The 15,151-nt window shown below is 38.4% G+C and overlaps 5 protein-coding genes and 4 non-coding genes across 9 annotated transcripts; 7 read left to right on the top strand and 2 right to left on the bottom strand.

Annotated features, from left to right (window-relative positions):
* The first annotated feature begins 2,208 nt into the window (after nucleotides 1–2,208).
* On the top strand, nucleotides 2,209–3,159 carry LOC137581029 (uncharacterized). The gene has a single exon (XM_068295185.1). The coding sequence runs from the start codon at nucleotides 2,339–2,341 to the stop codon at nucleotides 2,984–2,986; it is 648 nt and encodes a 215-aa protein (XP_068151286.1). The 5' UTR covers nucleotides 2,209–2,338; the 3' UTR covers nucleotides 2,987–3,159.
* Nucleotides 3,160–3,174: 15 nt separating this feature from the next.
* Nucleotides 3,175–5,470, bottom strand: phr6-4 ((6-4)-photolyase). The gene is made up of 2 exons (XM_068295183.1): nucleotides 4,632–5,470; nucleotides 3,175–4,567 (listed from the first exon to the last, which is right to left on the bottom strand). Exons 1-2 carry the CDS (start codon nucleotides 5,299–5,301, stop codon nucleotides 3,600–3,602), a joined length of 1,638 nt encoding a protein of 545 aa, XP_068151284.1. The 5' UTR covers nucleotides 5,302–5,470; the 3' UTR covers nucleotides 3,175–3,599.
* Nucleotides 5,471–5,804: 334 nt separating this feature from the next.
* On the top strand, nucleotides 5,805–8,741 carry LOC137580303 (sperm-associated antigen 7). Its single transcript, XM_068294279.1, has 7 exons — nucleotides 5,805–5,993; nucleotides 6,064–7,407; nucleotides 7,486–7,560; nucleotides 7,777–7,851; nucleotides 8,046–8,152; nucleotides 8,351–8,423; nucleotides 8,617–8,741. The coding sequence occupies exon 2, from the start codon at nucleotides 6,120–6,122 to the stop codon at nucleotides 6,897–6,899; it is 780 nt and encodes a 259-aa protein (XP_068150380.1). The 5' UTR covers nucleotides 5,805–5,993; nucleotides 6,064–6,119; the 3' UTR covers nucleotides 6,900–7,407; nucleotides 7,486–7,560; nucleotides 7,777–7,851; nucleotides 8,046–8,152; nucleotides 8,351–8,423; nucleotides 8,617–8,741.
* On the top strand, nucleotides 7,631–7,709 carry LOC137581599 (small nucleolar RNA Me28S-Cm2645). The gene has a single exon (XR_011033207.1). It is a non-coding gene; the product is annotated as a small nucleolar RNA Me28S-Cm2645 (small nucleolar RNA).
* LOC137581601 (small nucleolar RNA Me28S-Cm2645) lies at nucleotides 7,899–7,977 on the top strand. The gene has a single exon (XR_011033209.1). It is a non-coding gene; the product is annotated as a small nucleolar RNA Me28S-Cm2645 (small nucleolar RNA).
* On the top strand, nucleotides 8,204–8,282 carry LOC137581602 (small nucleolar RNA Me28S-Cm2645). The gene has a single exon (XR_011033210.1). It is a non-coding gene; the product is annotated as a small nucleolar RNA Me28S-Cm2645 (small nucleolar RNA).
* Nucleotides 8,459–8,537, top strand: LOC137581600 (small nucleolar RNA Me28S-Cm2645). The gene has a single exon (XR_011033208.1). It is a non-coding gene; the product is annotated as a small nucleolar RNA Me28S-Cm2645 (small nucleolar RNA).
* A 127-nt stretch (nucleotides 8,742–8,868) lies between the features above and the next one.
* Nucleotides 8,869–9,968, top strand: LOC137580304 (transmembrane protein 230). The gene is made up of 2 exons (XM_068294280.1): nucleotides 8,869–9,132; nucleotides 9,204–9,968. Exons 1-2 carry the CDS (start codon nucleotides 8,923–8,925, stop codon nucleotides 9,390–9,392), a joined length of 399 nt encoding a protein of 132 aa, XP_068150381.1. The 5' UTR covers nucleotides 8,869–8,922; the 3' UTR covers nucleotides 9,393–9,968.
* On the bottom strand, nucleotides 9,936–15,143 carry brun (trafficking protein particle complex subunit brun). Its single transcript, XM_068294278.1, has 8 exons — nucleotides 14,534–15,143; nucleotides 12,909–14,473; nucleotides 12,597–12,840; nucleotides 11,476–12,532; nucleotides 11,221–11,414; nucleotides 10,963–11,154; nucleotides 10,690–10,897; nucleotides 9,936–10,406 (listed from the first exon to the last, which is right to left on the bottom strand). The coding sequence occupies exons 1-8, from the start codon at nucleotides 14,727–14,729 to the stop codon at nucleotides 10,157–10,159; spliced, it is 3,906 nt and encodes a 1,301-aa protein (XP_068150379.1). The 5' UTR covers nucleotides 14,730–15,143; the 3' UTR covers nucleotides 9,936–10,156.
* Between the last annotated feature and the right edge of the window lie 8 nt (nucleotides 15,144–15,151).

The raw sequence follows: 15,151 nt of genomic DNA, 5'->3' as shown, positions 1-15,151 counted from the left end.
ATAATTATTGACAGCGAGCTACTCGCTTTTCGACCAGGTGAGCCGTATATGTTTGTGTGTGTGTGTCATACTGTTAATGATGTTTTGCAACTTCACACACAAACACACACACACACGTGTGTATGTATGGAGACCAGGCCACACACTTTTAGCATCCAATTAGCGGCAAAACGGGTTCCAAGCGGGCATTTTTTCTGTTTTTTCTTTCTGTTTTTTTTTTTTTTTAGCCATCTGACTGCTTCTACTGTCTAACAAGCACTCGAATCGCTCTTTTTTTTTCGTTTTGCACGGCAAAACTCACATATGTTTCACTGTGTGTGTTTGGTAGTTTGCACACAGATACACCCACAGAAACACCCTCGAGCTTTTGTGTGTCCAGAGGAGCAAACAACAACAACAAACATAGAGTTGGGGCCAAATGAAAAATGGCAACACTTTAACTTTTGAACGGTGTGGCGCCTCTTCTTTATCTTTTTTTTCAAATGCGTTTTTCCTTTTTTTTTACATAATAGAACTACTAGTATTAGTAGTAGTAGTACGACTGCACCAACAACAACAATATAAAAAACTAAAGCAACGTGCTAAAGTGAACCAAACTCCAACTGTTGGCTTGTGAAAATAAAGTCAACAACTGTAAACTTTTCCGACCAAATGTTAAGCACTGTCGAATTCCAATTAAGTTTTAAAATTGCAGCAAATGAATAAAGGAATTTTATCCATTTTTGAATTGAATATGGGTTAATCAACAAAAGAAATGGAACAACAGAAACCATGTTCAAGACAAAGAAGCAGAGAGAGAAAGAGAGAGAGACAAAGGGAAACCGTCTTCTCTCGACCCCTGCAAGTAACAAGTTTTCAAGGATTTCCCGTTTCTCTTTCATTCTTCCTTTTTTTTTTGGCAACTGCATTCAAAATTAAAAGTACATGCTAGTGCCATTATGGAAAGTAATAAACCAGACTGAAGCAATTAAAACATTTTCATGTTCCACAAAAAAAAAAAGAAAAATATAGAAACAAGTTCCTTCTCATTTCTCTCATCACAAACTTTAAAAATATTTAAGGAAAGGAAACAAGCTTGCAGGAAAGGTGTAAAGAATGTTTCAGATGAAATGACATAATTTGACTATAGATATATAAAGATCATTTATATACAAATTATTAAGGCATAAACAATTCGTTATTGTTAGGGATAACTATAGGAATACATTTTCTCAGGTAGATTTAAAGAACTAAAATTAAATATGAAATAGGTTGATTCGTTTAAATTGTATATATTCTATGTAAGTATATCTTATGTTCTTTATACTCATTAGCACGACCGATTCTCTCTCATTTAGAGTTAAGCATGTTCTCTCTCTCTCTCTCTCTCTCTCTCTCTCTCTCTCTCTCTGAAATAGAGCAAGCCTGCCACAAATACCAACTATAGGAACAAATATATACAAATATAATATAAATCTGCAAATCCTTTTTCTATTACCAATGTGATGTAAGCGATTTTAAGAAGATTTTACTTCATTTCCAAGTTAACAGTCTCGAGGTATGTACATACAAGCATAGATACTTTAAGGGACGGCTAAGTTGGCTAACTTGAAAGTTAATGCTTTTAAGTTAATTGTTTTGTTGCTATTATTTTAAATTTAATCGTAAAAATCATCGAAATTTTAAACCATTAATCTGAGTTGGAAAAAAGATCAATTGAAATACATTATTCTAACTTATTTTTGAATTAATGCCCTAAAGATATACCAAGGAGTTTGTAAATAAATATTTTTTTAATCTTCCATTTCCATAACCGATTTCAAACAGTTATAGCTCAATTCAATCAAAATTTAATTCATTTTAAAAGTGCATGAAACACTTTAATATTTATACAAAATTTGTTTCGACATAATCAATACAAGTAAATAGAGCACTTTTTTACGCAAGTTGTCATTAGGACAGATTGGAAGACATTATTAAAACTTGAAAATACTTAAATACATGAAGTTTTCAAAATATGTACTCCAAAAACTGAGCTAAATTAGGTTAAGGTTTATTTAAATAGTAGATTGTTCATATAGATAAAAAGTTTTTCCACTTCAACGGCTAACGGTGAGGAAAGGGTAATAAAAAACTTTTCCTCTGGTTTTTTGAAAAATTTCCTAATCTACTTAGCCTTGACTTTAACTTTTCATTCGATTGCCTAAGTTTATGATTTCTGTATAGGAGAAATTTAGTCATACAGCTCCGGGCAAATCAACGGCATCTCCTTACTTTCCAAAAAAAAAAAAAAATAATAAAAAAATTAAATTTTCTTTTAACAATTCCAAAAAAAAAAAAAAAAACAGAAAAAATAAAAATGTTTCGATTCTTGCGTGTAGTATCTAAAAAGATTGTTTCAGCCCCCAGGAACATAGCCGTTCGCTTGGCCCAGCGTACCAACATGTCCACCAGTCTGCTGTGCCGTTCATCAAGCCGGAAGCAACGATCCGATGGCATCAAGGTGACCGACATCGACATTTACGATCTGGCCAAGGGGGATAAGGAATTTACACGCAATTTTCTAACTTCCTTGAGTGTGCTGACTAAGGGCATTGTCAAGAGTCCAGAGAGTTCCACAAAACCAGAGGAGACAGCCGAAACAAGCTCTATTGGGAATGGAGCTCCTAGCAGCAGTGGTTCAAGTGGTTCGAGTTCAATTCTGGACAGAGATGGCAATCCGATTGTGCCAATTGAGATCGATGGGTGGAGTCAAAACTACGAGGATGGCGATCTGACAGTCCAAAAGAACAACTCCGTGGACATTGGTAATGACGAGGAATACAAACAGGAAATGGCCTTGAAGGTACCCGAGCAGCGTGAGGGTCGCTTTGAGTACAAAGGAATCAAGATCACATTACCGGAATCGGCGTCCCAGGACATTGGCACCTACCGCTTTCGACGAGATGCCGAAGATTTGGAAACCGTGGCCGATGACATTCGTGTCGTCAAATATGACAAGAAATAGAAAAAAATTTGTGTTGGCATATTGTTCACTAGCTTCAATTTCGTTACGATGCCAATTTGACCAAAATTGATTTCTTTTTTAGACAGTTACAATTACAAGCATTTAGTGGACAATATTTTAAATCTTTGGATTTCATATAAAAATGTTAAATAAAAGGGATTGCAGTAAACTTATCGAAGGTCTTTAAATTTTCTTATCTAGTTAACGATTCATTCGTTTAATATATTTTTCTAATATATTTCAATATATTCAGTTTCAAACATTGTTGATACCATAAACCCTTTAACACATTTTTGGTTTTTGTGTTGAATTTACAGCCAAAAAAAAACAAAAATTCAAGTTAATGCTCTCATTCAAGCTAATCTCCGGGGTTTTTTGCAATGCTTTTTGGTCAAATGATATCCGTGATTATGCCTTGGATAAAGGATACGCCAAATAAGGTTGTTTGTTGGTGATTTATGCGATGGCAGGGCAAAAGAAATGGCTGCGTCTTGGTCTCAGGACTTGCTGTTCAGTCTTTTTATAATGGGCCACATTATTGACGACGATGTTGAGCCAAGGCCAAGGAGGAAAGAAAAACTCAAGAAAATTTATGTCAAAATTACTTACAAAATTACTTGCGTCTGCGTTTGGCGGCTCCAGCAGCTTTGTTGCCCTTTCGTTTTCCTGTGGCCGAGCGATCATCTTCCAGTTCGTCGTCGTCTTTTAGCATGGAATCCTCTTGTTTGCCTGTACGTACTTCACGATTGATTTTGTAGGCCTCACTCATCTTTTTGATATTCTCCTTGTGGACAAACTCATGCTTAACTATGCGATGGGGATAATCCTCACCGAGAACACAACCGTATTCCCGTTGAGCCTGCAATGTGGCCAACCAGGGCTCATAGATTTGTTTGTTAGGATAATTGGCCAGTTCGGGACAATATTTTCTTATATAATTCCCTTGAGGATCAGTTTTTTTGCCAAATGCCACCGGGCTATAGACACGAAAGTATTGATGGAAAAATGCCGAAGCCGATAGCCACATCCAATTTCCGGCATTCAAAGCCCAGTCCTGATCCAAAAGCAATTGCTCAAACACCCGTTGACCCTCCTCCCATGATATCCAAAGATCTCCACGTGTAAGAAAACACGCCACTGCATGTCGTGCCAAATGATGGATCCAACCCTCTTGCCGCAGTTGACGCATTATGGCATCGATAAATGGATAACCAGTGCGTCCATGTGTCCAGGCCTCCAAGTGTTCAGGGTGCTCCTGCCATGGTATTTGCAGGCAGTAGACGTTACCCAACATGCGATCAAAATTTGGCTCTGCAGCTGCCACAGTGTAATAGAACTCACGCCAAAGTACTTGGCCAATTAGGGAAACCGGCGGTTGAGAGTGTTTCGGGTGCTTTTCCAAAATCTTCTTGAGACGCTGATGAAATAGTCGTGAGCTAAGGCAGCCAAATTTAAGGTAGGGACTCAACACTGTTGTGCTTGGCTCCAGGGAATTGGGCGCAGTGTTGGGCTTCTCGAAACGAGCCACCCAATGTTCATCATTAAGGGAATCCTCCATGCGACGCAAACCTTCTGTTTCACCTAAAAAAAGTTAATAAAGGTAAAAACTTTTCATATTTTGAAGCTTAGTTAATTTCTTAATTACCACCCGGAAATATATTTGGACCCAATTCGTTGGGCTTCTTGACCAACTGCTCCTGGCTAGGACAATCGTATACTTTATCATTTTCTTGCTCCAACTCATCTCGAGGCGGTTGAGTCAGAGCATCCAGCTTCTCTGGCTTATCCAACACGTTTGCCAGCTTCAATTTCTCGACCAATGCCAAAAACTTTTGATACGTAATAGGAGCTTTGCCCAGATTCTTGGCAATTACCAGCTCTGGATTGTATATAGTATGCGAACAATGTGTCTCCACCTTAATGCCCGCCGCCTTGGCTAGTTTCTGTATAGCAGCATCTCGTGTCTGGGCATATGGTTCGATGTCCGACTCAAAGGTCAGCAGTTCTACTTTCCAACTTTTGAATAATCGAGGAAAGACCTCAATGGGTTTGCCCCTAACAACGTACAGGCGAGAATTTAATTGTCTTAGCTGCTTATCCAAATCTTCAAGGGTTTGCTGGAGGAAACGCCACCGATTCGCTCCAACTTGCATCCAGTCTAAGATCCCTGGATCTAAGATAAATATCGGACGCACATAAAACTTTTTAGGGGCCGCTTGAGCTGTGGTGAATATTTGCATCAAGGCGGGATTATCGTGAACCCGCAGACCCTTACGGAACCAATGGATAAGTGTGGCTTTTGTTTTGGCTTCCATATTCTCTTCCGGCACGTGTTAAACAAAGCTATAACGGTTCTTTATTCCAATTTAAAGAGAAAAGTTCTTATTCAAATGCAGAAAACACGCGCGACTCTGCGTTAAAGTGCTGCCAACTTAATGCAAACTTGCACCGTGACGCTAAATCTATTTTCCGTACATCGAATTAGAAATACATCTTTGTTATATACTGTCTAAATTAAAATCAATAAAACAACAAAAAAGATAAATATGTATTAAAAACTTTGTTATATCAATAAAAATATTATATTATTTAGAGACAAATATTTACTTTATGTGAATTATAAAAATTTTGTAACAAAAAATTGCAAATATATACATTTTTGTTGCTTTAGTAAGATCTTATTAAGATTTACATCTCAGTAGGTCGAGTCTAAATTAAAAACTATAAATGAGAAAAGCAAATTATCCAACGATTATTGCACATCTTGAAATTTGCCGCCAACTACTCAAAATACAGGTTAACACTAAGTTTTCTCGGTGCAAACAGCTGATAAGGAAATCAAAGATACCAAAATTTGTATAGTTTTTTGTAATAAGTTGGTAGTTCCCTTGAAACTGCACCGGCCAATAAATAAAAGAAAAATAAAGGTTTATTTTTACACAAATAAAACAAATAGTTGGGACTTAATTGCTAAACAATTAAATCTAATAATAGACTAAACAAAGTAGTGAGTTTACACTGGCTTGGTATCGAGGCAGAATCAATAAAATAATACGCCCTCTTCTTGAATTTTATAGCGTCAAATAGAAAGAGAAAAGTTTGGGGGCAGGGGAAAGGACAGACGGTCATCAAAATGGACCTCCTAGACTCCATTCTATCCTCCATGGACGCTCCGCCAGCCACAAATGAGCAACAGAAGACGCTGATTAAGAAACAAAGGGAAATGATGGAACGCATGCAAAACAAACAGAAAGAGGAACTATTAAGATTTCGGAAATATGTAGAGGAGCGCATGGGCCGCTTTGCCAAGGATGATCGATTATGCATTGAGTTTCAGCCGCTTGATAAAGTGCATCGTTCAGTTATTCATGAAATAGCCGAAAATGGAGGCTTTATTGCCATGAGTTTTGGACGCGAAGATGTTGACCGACATTCGGTTGTCTACAAAAAGGAGCACGCCCCCGGTGAAGATGAGGTGACGGCCCGTCGCAATGGCGATGGATGGAATGAGGAGATAGCCAAAGAATATGCCGAAAGGCGGAAAGAACGTCTAGAGCAAGAGCAAAGTGAGCAGGCCGAATTGGCAAGCAGTAGTTCGGGTCCCCAATCCTTGGACAACACCGAGCCAACGGGTTCATCTAGCGCCAGTGGCGAGATCAAACCTACATCGAACTACAAGGCTAAATATGCTCATCTTATAGGTGAGTCCGCTGCTTTACAAGCGGCTCGCAAAACAGAGACAAATCAAAGCTATGGATTTGTGCCGAGTAAAAATAAAAAGGACATGCGTTCCATAGAGCAAACTCTGGCCGATATTCAGGCCAAAAAACGGCTCAAGCTCCAGCAGCAACAGGAACAGCAAGAACAGCAGCAGCAGCATGAGGAGGAGCCACAGCAGGGTCCTGTTGATTAGATTAGAAACCGTTTCCTTAATATTTTTTTTGTTAACAAATCCAGTTTTAGTCACTTGCGAAGAAAGGAAGTCGTCAGCAGACTGCCATGTTAACTTGTAAGCAATTCAATATTATTGTTGGCCAATAGGACGCATAGAAATAACAATAACCTATAAATTTTTAGAACAAGTTATATATATATACTACGTATTAAACTGCAGTGTCCAATTCGCAATATCTATTTATATAATAAAAAAAAACAAGAAAAAAAAATAAATTACTGGTAGATTCAAAACATTGCCCTAGTGCTGGAAAACAGTGGAAATTATTTCTAGACAAACACTGCTCAAATACTGGGAGCCTACGGTCTAAATTTGCAAGGCCTGTGAAAATCTGGTAACACTCATAATAAGCACCACGTGTTGAACGGAAGAAGGTTGGAAAAACATAAAAAAAATGTCAGGGAAAACTTGTGTAAAAATGGATTTTAAATGTTCAACAATTAACTCTAGCCTACGAGTACGAACTGTAAGTTGAATTTTAACTGATGTATCTGATAATGTAATATATTTTTAACTAATCCGTTATGTTCCATATTGTTTTCAGATGGAGCACCCCTATGGATGTTTGAGACTTTTTGGACATTGATTCAAACAAATGTATCTTAATAAAGGTTAATTTGTAAGTATCCAATCTTCATATATGTATGTATGCATATGTGTATCTTTACACACATTTTATGTACATATACATACATATGATGAAAAGTTAAGATAGGGACATCTGATGTCTATGACTGATTTATCTAACTTGATAGTAGAGCTGACTTTAAATTAATATTTGCTTAGGAATTCAGTTTGATGATTTTACCCTTATTTATCAAGTTTAATTTTTCAGATGGAGGACCCTAAAAAACAATGGACCTCTTAAACAGACATAACCACATGCTTATATGAATACATCGAATCTAATGTGAGTCTTTAAAAGTTATCCTTATTAACAAACTAGTTACATATGAAATGTATATGATGAATAACTTAGATAGGGACAACTGATGTCTATGAATGATTTATCTTAATTGATAGTAGAGCTGACTATAAATTAGTATTTGCATTGCATAGGAATTAAGTTGATTTTGCACTTATTTATACAATTTTATTTTTCAGATGGAGGACCCTATAAAAACAACGGACCTCTTGATCAAAGATGATCATGTGCTTATCTAAATTCAAATCGAATGATGCACTGCCATTCTAAATGCTTCGAATCTAATGTGAGTCTTTAAAAGTAACCCTTTTTAACAAGCTAACTAGTTACATATTATATGTGTATGATGAATAACTTAGATAGGGACAACTGATGTCTATGAATGATTTATCTTAATTGATAGTAGAGCTGACTCTAAAATAATTTTATAAAGAAATGGAATTACATGATTTTCCACTAAAGTATGAAAATATATATTTTTTAGATACTGCACCGTTCGAAACCGTATTTGCTATTTAAAAGTGGAAAGAATTTGCGCTGGAGATTTAAAAATGATTGTAAGTACATTATCAAAAAAAAAGAAGAAACTAAAATTTTTATGATGAATACTATAGATAGGGACAACTGATGTCTATGAATGATTTATCTAATTTGATAGTAGATCTGACCTTAACTTAATGCAAAATAACAAATTTTAAATTTGCTTTGAATACAATATTAATTCTCCATTATGTTTGTCGTTTTTTACAGATGCCGATGCATAATTGTTGTCGCCCATAACAGTGACTTTAAGTTTGTTAATTTAGCATTTTTGTAACCATTAAAAGCAAAATAAACTAAAATTAGTGTTTTAAATAATATCGTAACATTTAAAATTTGTTAGTGGTTTTTTTGTCATTTGGTCACATTAGTAGCCGCTTGGCATTTCTAAGTTTGCGAAATCTGGTCACACTGGATGGATGAAGCAGCTGTTTTTGGGGCTAGCCGGTTTTGTTTTTATTTTTTATTGCAAATCCAAAGCGAAACCACCAAGATCTTCAAGCTGCCAAATTAAAGATGATGCCCACCAAATCTGATTCACGCCGACGACTCAATGCCGGATTACACGTAAATGATGATTGCAAGGAGTTTGTGAAGGTTTCCGGTGGAGATAGCGAGGTTGATGGCTTTATAAATGAACAGTGGGTACCACCAAGTTCCGCGGCGGAGGAGAAAATACCTTGGAAAACCATATTCATAATACTCACATTATTTGTAGGCGGTTCCGTGAGTGCCAGTTCATTAGTCTTTCCAGTTTATACATAGTACATAATATATTGCTCATTGTTCTCTGACAGATTTGCATCGGTTGCGCCACTTACGATTGGCTAATGGATGTGAATCAGGAGCGCTCTGATCGCATCTGGGCCTTGCTCATCATTGGGGCCCTGACCATTATTCCTGGTGGTTATTATCTGATGGTGTTATCTTGCATTTTATCACATCGTCGTGGCTATTCCATGGATGATATAAGACGCTTAGGTTAAGGATCACAAATTAGTTTGTCTATAATAGATTTCTTACTTTTGTTTTTGTTTATTGCAATTACATTTACTACATTTTCATTGGCATAATTTGTCTCAACTCTTGTCCAAAGTTAAAGCAACAATCTTTATGTAATTATTATAAGTTATAACTCCGATAACTATTATTTTTCTTTTCTTTTTTTGTGTTGTATAAAAATATTTTGTATATATGAATTGTTATCAAAATGTTTCATGTGTAACCTTCATCATCATTCTAGCTACATATTTATTAATATATTTAAATGTTGATAACTGAAACGGAATATAAAGCAATGTGAAATAAACGCGTTTTCATATCACATCACCCTTTATTCTCGCCTAAAGCTTTACTCGTATATATTTAGATTTATATTATGGCCGTTCTTTGTCTATCAAGCAATATATATGTATATCCGGGATTATATCGTTTATCTGAAGGTATTCTTAAGAGCGTCTAAATTGTAAATTAATTTAAAGCCAATAATTTTGAAAAATTTGAGCTTAAATTTAAACACTGTTATATGATTTTTATTTTATAAACAATTGCTTTTGATTTCATTGTTTTGTTTTTCTTTCTTTTCTTTTGATGGAGTAATAAAATTGTATATAAAGAAGAAATTGGGATAGGGCCCAATGCGTACACATACATACATATATAAATATAACAAAATTAAACTACAATTAACAAAAATTACATTGTTTTCTTTTGTGTTATTAACGGTTCTTATTTTTTTTTTTTTTTTTTTTTACTGCTCAACAACGGTTACCTCAATGGGTGGTATAAACTTCCAGACATGGGCCTGTTGCTCATCATAGCTGGCGGAGAATGTTTCTAATTGACCTATTTTATTTGTGGTTGCTGATGTTGTTGCTCCGAGCTGGGGTTGCGGTTTTGTCGAGCACTCAATACTGGCCTTAAATCGACCAGGTGTAAAGAATATCACAGAGCAAGTGTGCTGCATATGGTCTTCTCTCTCCAGAATAGGAATGACAATTCTACAATATGAAAATGGAAATTATTTAGGTAAATAATTTTACAAATATATGTATTTCAAATTTGTAATAATCAAATCTTGTTTTGTGTAAGAATACCTTAAACTACCCTATATTAGCTGTTCAGTATTAAACAACTAATGGTCTATCTGGTTTGATAATTTTCTGATCAGATTTTACTATATTAAATCCCTAAGACGTTTCCTAATTACTTTCTGATCACATTTTATCCGAGATATATAATTACAATTCTATTTACCACAGCAAAGACTAACAATTGCCTTACCTATTTGGTCCAGAAATGGCCACGCGTGTCTCTAAATTATAATTCTCCATTCCATTCAAATAGTCCTGATAGAATTTAATGCTCAGCACTAAATTCTTAAGCGGTTGCAACGATTTATTTGTCAATTGAATGCTAAGCAATGCACATTGGCCCACAGTGCACATCATTTCGCTGTGCGGCTGCACGGGAGTCTCACGGAAGGTAATGTCTGCACGATAAACAAATAAAATTATTTTAAAAGCTTTCTTTTTAATCAAAGGTTTCGTCATTTACCCCACTGCAAGGGAGAAACTGTGGTCAGGTCAACCATGGATTGTGCCAGCACAATGCCACGCAAGGAGGCGATGCCTTCTATATCCGTTCCCGTCAATAGCCAACTAATTTTTACCCGCTCGGCAATATGAGATGAGCAAAGTTTGCTTAGAGCATCGTTAAACGAAAGCAATTGTGTGCGAAAACAAAGTTCTGGAAGGAAAGAAATCATTTCATGAGTTTTACTTTTCAGAAGTAACGAAAAGTGACAAGTCTTACCCCTTTCTAGATTCTCCGCTGCTTCCTGCGCTCGTGCCGCGCATACTTGCTCCAAGGAACAACGATCCACTGGGATGGGCACACGGCAACTTTCTTTGGCCTCGATGAGTATATTTTTGTTATCCGTATAATTGAGCGACATCTCTTGAGCGGTTAAATTGGATATATCCAACACTAGATAGAACTGAGAAGCTCTACAAAGGGAAAAATACATTAACGTGGTGATCCTCAGAGTTTAGATAAATCGTTACTTACACCTCAGCAGGTAAAACATCCCATCCAGTGACTTGAACACTTGGCATCAATTCCAGATTCACAGAAACCGCACATTGGCGACAATAGCCGCCGATTAGACCTTCACCGCCTGAATATTTTAACCGTACTTGAGCCTCAATGTGTTGGGAATATTGTGACCCTAGGCTAGATGGTCCTACAGCTCCACCACCTGGCTGCAGACTGAGATGGGCCAGAGAATGTTGCGTCCCCGAGATGGTAGAACGAAAACTCGAATTTTGCGGCTCCTGTCGACTGCTTCGATGTTGTGGCGAACCTACCCTTGAGGGTAAACTTGCATGACCAGAAGCTGACATGGTTGAATAATGCGTTAACGAGGAGGATCCTGGTCCATAATCCCCAGCCGGGCAGCTGGAATGTAATGAGGCACCGGCTCCGGGCACAGGACAAACAAAATCGGCGTCAGCATAAATGTGCAAAACAAAATCTATGGAAGCCTGCGGTGGTACGGGCAATTTTGCTTGCAAAGCCTCATTATCAAAACTAAAGATTTTCTTTTGCACATCTTGCTCCACATTGGAATTGATGTTGATTTCCAAATATTCCAGAGGCAGTGTGGAGCTCTCATTCGTTATGGTTATGGTACAACTAGAGGATTCACCATTGTACAACGTAAGACTGGCCGATGTGACCACAATGTCCGAGCTATTAAGATTGCTAAATGTCGCCGTTTGGGGCAGAGATGTCTTTACCCCAATACGTGGCAGGGCGGGAATCACTTCAATTAAATAATTTGGCGGAAAATTGCGTCCACGCATGTGTTTCAGTCGGCAATTGGATTTAACGCCCAGAGTGTGCGTGCTAAAACCCTGTAAATCCAATTGCCCCGTCTCGATGGGTGTGCCATGCAGTGACACATAGGTGGGCACATGCGGTTGCAACACAATGGTTTGCGGTATCGATTCAAAGACCACGCCATTGGTCAATAGACGCATATCCGTAATGGTCAGTTCAAAGGGCAGAGGATTACGCAAACGAACACAGACCTCACTCAGATCGTTTTGGACCCAAAGAAAAGCTAAAAACATAAAATGACTCATATTATAAGATGGTTAAGGATATTTCTGTGCTTATTACTTTACCGATTTTATTTTTATCCTTTTTCTTATCCCTTCGATCCATGGAATTGAAATGAATTGGTGTAAAAAGAAATGGACCACTATCCGCTTTGGCTACTTTAATCCTTTGTGGCCTTAGATGGGCCGCTAAATCCTTAACACTTAGATCCATACAATAGGGAAGATCGGTGAGATTGGCGGGAGGTATCACAGTGCCATTCTCAAGCACCAGAGGTACGGGTGATCCCTCGCATTGTGCACTTAAATTCTACAGAAGATGTAAAACCACATTAAGGTTAAACAAATAATTAATTAATGAGTGGACGAGTTATTCACCTGCAATTGGACAGCCATTTCACTTTGCTCTGTGGTGGACATATTATTCCATTGCGTTTGTAATAGAAATGTCATATGCCTTGTGGCTAGAGCCGAATGTCCTAATCTTCTGGCAGCTGATATTAAACTTTGCACTAAATCAATTTGCAGTGCTGGCCAACCAGATGAATTTTCCAGTACCTCGAGCGGATCCAAAGAAAGTAAATAACCCGAAAAGCTGCCCAACATTAAGCGATAACTTTGATTCCAATCCGGAGCCTGACTACCTTGCTGGACATGCTTGAGGGCGGCCAAACGTTGAAAGAACGCTGCTTTACGTTGATAACCAATTTGCTGATAAAGATCCGTAATGACCTCAAAGCGCTTGACCCGTTCCGGTTCACTCATGCTCAGATTGATGTAAAGTATGTTCTGCAAGAACACGGCCACATCCAAGGGCCGATTTTGTTCAATGCAAATCCTTGAGGCCTTCAATGCAGCCTCCGTCTCAATGGTGGCCGCATGACGATATTTACTATAGTTAATGATTGCCTTTCGATAGAAATTGGTTATCTCCTCCGGCTTGAGTATATTCAAAGGCAGTTCACCATTCCGGGTGGCATGCAGGGCGGCCGGGGCAGATATTGTGGATGTGGAAGAGGATGATGAATTTGTAGTGGGTGTGCCAGAATTGGAGGAATTTGTTGTGTTTGTCACCAGGGAAGATACCGATGAGCAGGAAGAGGAAGTCGAAGTCAGCCGTACATCGTTCATTTCGGGAGGATTGATTTTCTTTGTGGCATCACTTGCACGCCATTTCTCTGGCGTATTCCTTAACGGAGATGAGGTACCCGCTTCTTGGAGCGAGGCATTTCTATGAAGTGTTTCAATCTCCCGCATTTGAGGATACAGTAAAACCGACGAGGCTGCACATAAGCCCTCCTCAGTGCCACCAACCCACAGGGAATCGCCGACAGAACGCAGTGTCTCATTGGCATTGTGATACAAAGTCAAAGCATCCTCGACTAAGCCCGCTTGCAGGGATAAATCAGCCAAATTCTTCATCACTCTACCCACGCAACGTTTGCGATTATTCCTTGATTCCATATCCAAGCCAACAAAGTCCCGCTTCTCGAATGGAGCCAGCAACAGTTGAACTTTATCTGCCTTCTCACGGGATCTTTCCAAGCGACGCGATTCCAGCACCCAAAACAATGCCTGAACAAAGTCTGAGATGCGGCCATCCAAGTCGGAGCAAGCATCATGCTCACGATAGAAAAAGGCTTGCGATTTAAAATTCGATGGCGTCGTGTAGTCATCCTGTAAGCGATGACCCTCCTCCTCGCCCTCTTTCTCGTCGGGACCAAAGAATATGGCACGAAATTCGTATAGCGTGCTACCATAGCGCACCTTTAAAGATTCATGCTGACGACAGAGCTCATTGAGTTCGGTTTGTGTCTCAAATTTGCCAATTGTTATGAGTCCCAGTAAGCGGCGATGGGTTTGAAAGTCACCCCAATCGTTATGCTCCACTGGATGATCATGGATAAAGCGTACCCAGATTGTACGTTGATGACCACTAGAATCTAGAAAGATAAAGATTGAGATTAGTAAGCGACAGGTGTGATAGATGTCGAAGCACTCACCAGTCACTTTGATTTGATTGACACGACGCACTTTCTCAAATGCCCTCTGCAGGACACGGGCCCGGGATGGCCCCACACCTCGGAGGAGTACCAATAGACAACTATGATGCAGGGCATTCTGTTCATAGTCGGGTCGTGACATAACTGACTCCACGTTGCTACCATGAGACAGCATAAGACCAACTGCAGAACGCATTTACTTTGCTATTGGAATCGATACTCTGAAGGGAATTTGGATCCTTTCAATGGGGTTGATCCGCCTGATCCCAGCCCGAGGCCGGTTAGTAACTGCCCATTGTCTTAAAAAATAGTCGGATAACTCCTACTATTTAGTTCAGCCCTCCCCCTTTTCCGCCTGCTCCAGTGCTGCTGGCCTTCTTTGATGATGATGTTGCTTTTGCTTTCACTTCGCACTCAGTTACCGCCTCTTTAGCTCTTACTCTTGGACAGTTTGCCTGTGCCACATAGACTAGAGTAAAGGTCAAGTGGTGGTCGTTAATAATTTTGATTGATTATTATGTGAATTATGTAAATTCAAAACGAAATAAAACGAAAACAATTTAAGATAAACTTTTTAATGAAGAAATTGTCCAAGAGAATAAGTGCAAACGCTGGTCA

This window comes from Drosophila tropicalis, unplaced genomic scaffold (assembly GCF_018151085.1).
Source record: "Drosophila tropicalis isolate 14030-0801.00 unplaced genomic scaffold, ASM1815108v1 contig_845, whole genome shotgun sequence".
NCBI classification, from domain to species: Eukaryota; Metazoa; Arthropoda; class Insecta; order Diptera; family Drosophilidae; genus Drosophila; species Drosophila tropicalis.
Note: the sequence above shows the minus strand (reverse complement) of the source record. Positions and strands in the feature narration are given on the sequence as shown.

Coding starts and splice junctions, on each gene's coding strand:
- LOC137581029 (XM_068295185.1), top strand. CDS start 2,339: ATGTTTCGATTCTTGCGTGTAGTATCTAAAAAGATTGTTTCAGCCCCC.
- phr6-4 (XM_068295183.1), bottom strand. CDS start 5,301: ATGGAAGCCAAAACAAAAGCCACACTTATCCATTGGTTCCGTAAGGGT. Junction 4,568..4,631: donor TCCAAATATATTTCCGGGTG/GTAATTAAGAAA, acceptor AACTTTTTTTAG/GTGAAACAGAAGGTTTGCGT.
- LOC137580303 (XM_068294279.1), top strand. CDS start 6,120: ATGGACCTCCTAGACTCCATTCTATCCTCCATGGACGCTCCGCCAGCC.
- LOC137580304 (XM_068294280.1), top strand. CDS start 8,923: ATGATGCCCACCAAATCTGATTCACGCCGACGACTCAATGCCGGATTA. Junction 9,133..9,203: donor CATTATTTGTAGGCGGTTCC/GTGAGTGCCAGT, acceptor GTTCTCTGACAG/ATTTGCATCGGTTGCGCCAC.
- brun (XM_068294278.1), bottom strand. CDS start 14,729: ATGCGTTCTGCAGTTGGTCTTATGCTGTCTCATGGTAGCAACGTGGAG. Junction 14,474..14,533: donor CAATCAAATCAAAGTGACTG/GTGAGTGCTTCG, acceptor TTATCTTTCTAG/ATTCTAGTGGTCATCAACGT. Junction 12,533..12,596: donor AAAGGATAAAAATAAAATCG/GTAAAGTAATAA, acceptor TTATGTTTTTAG/CTTTTCTTTGGGTCCAAAAC.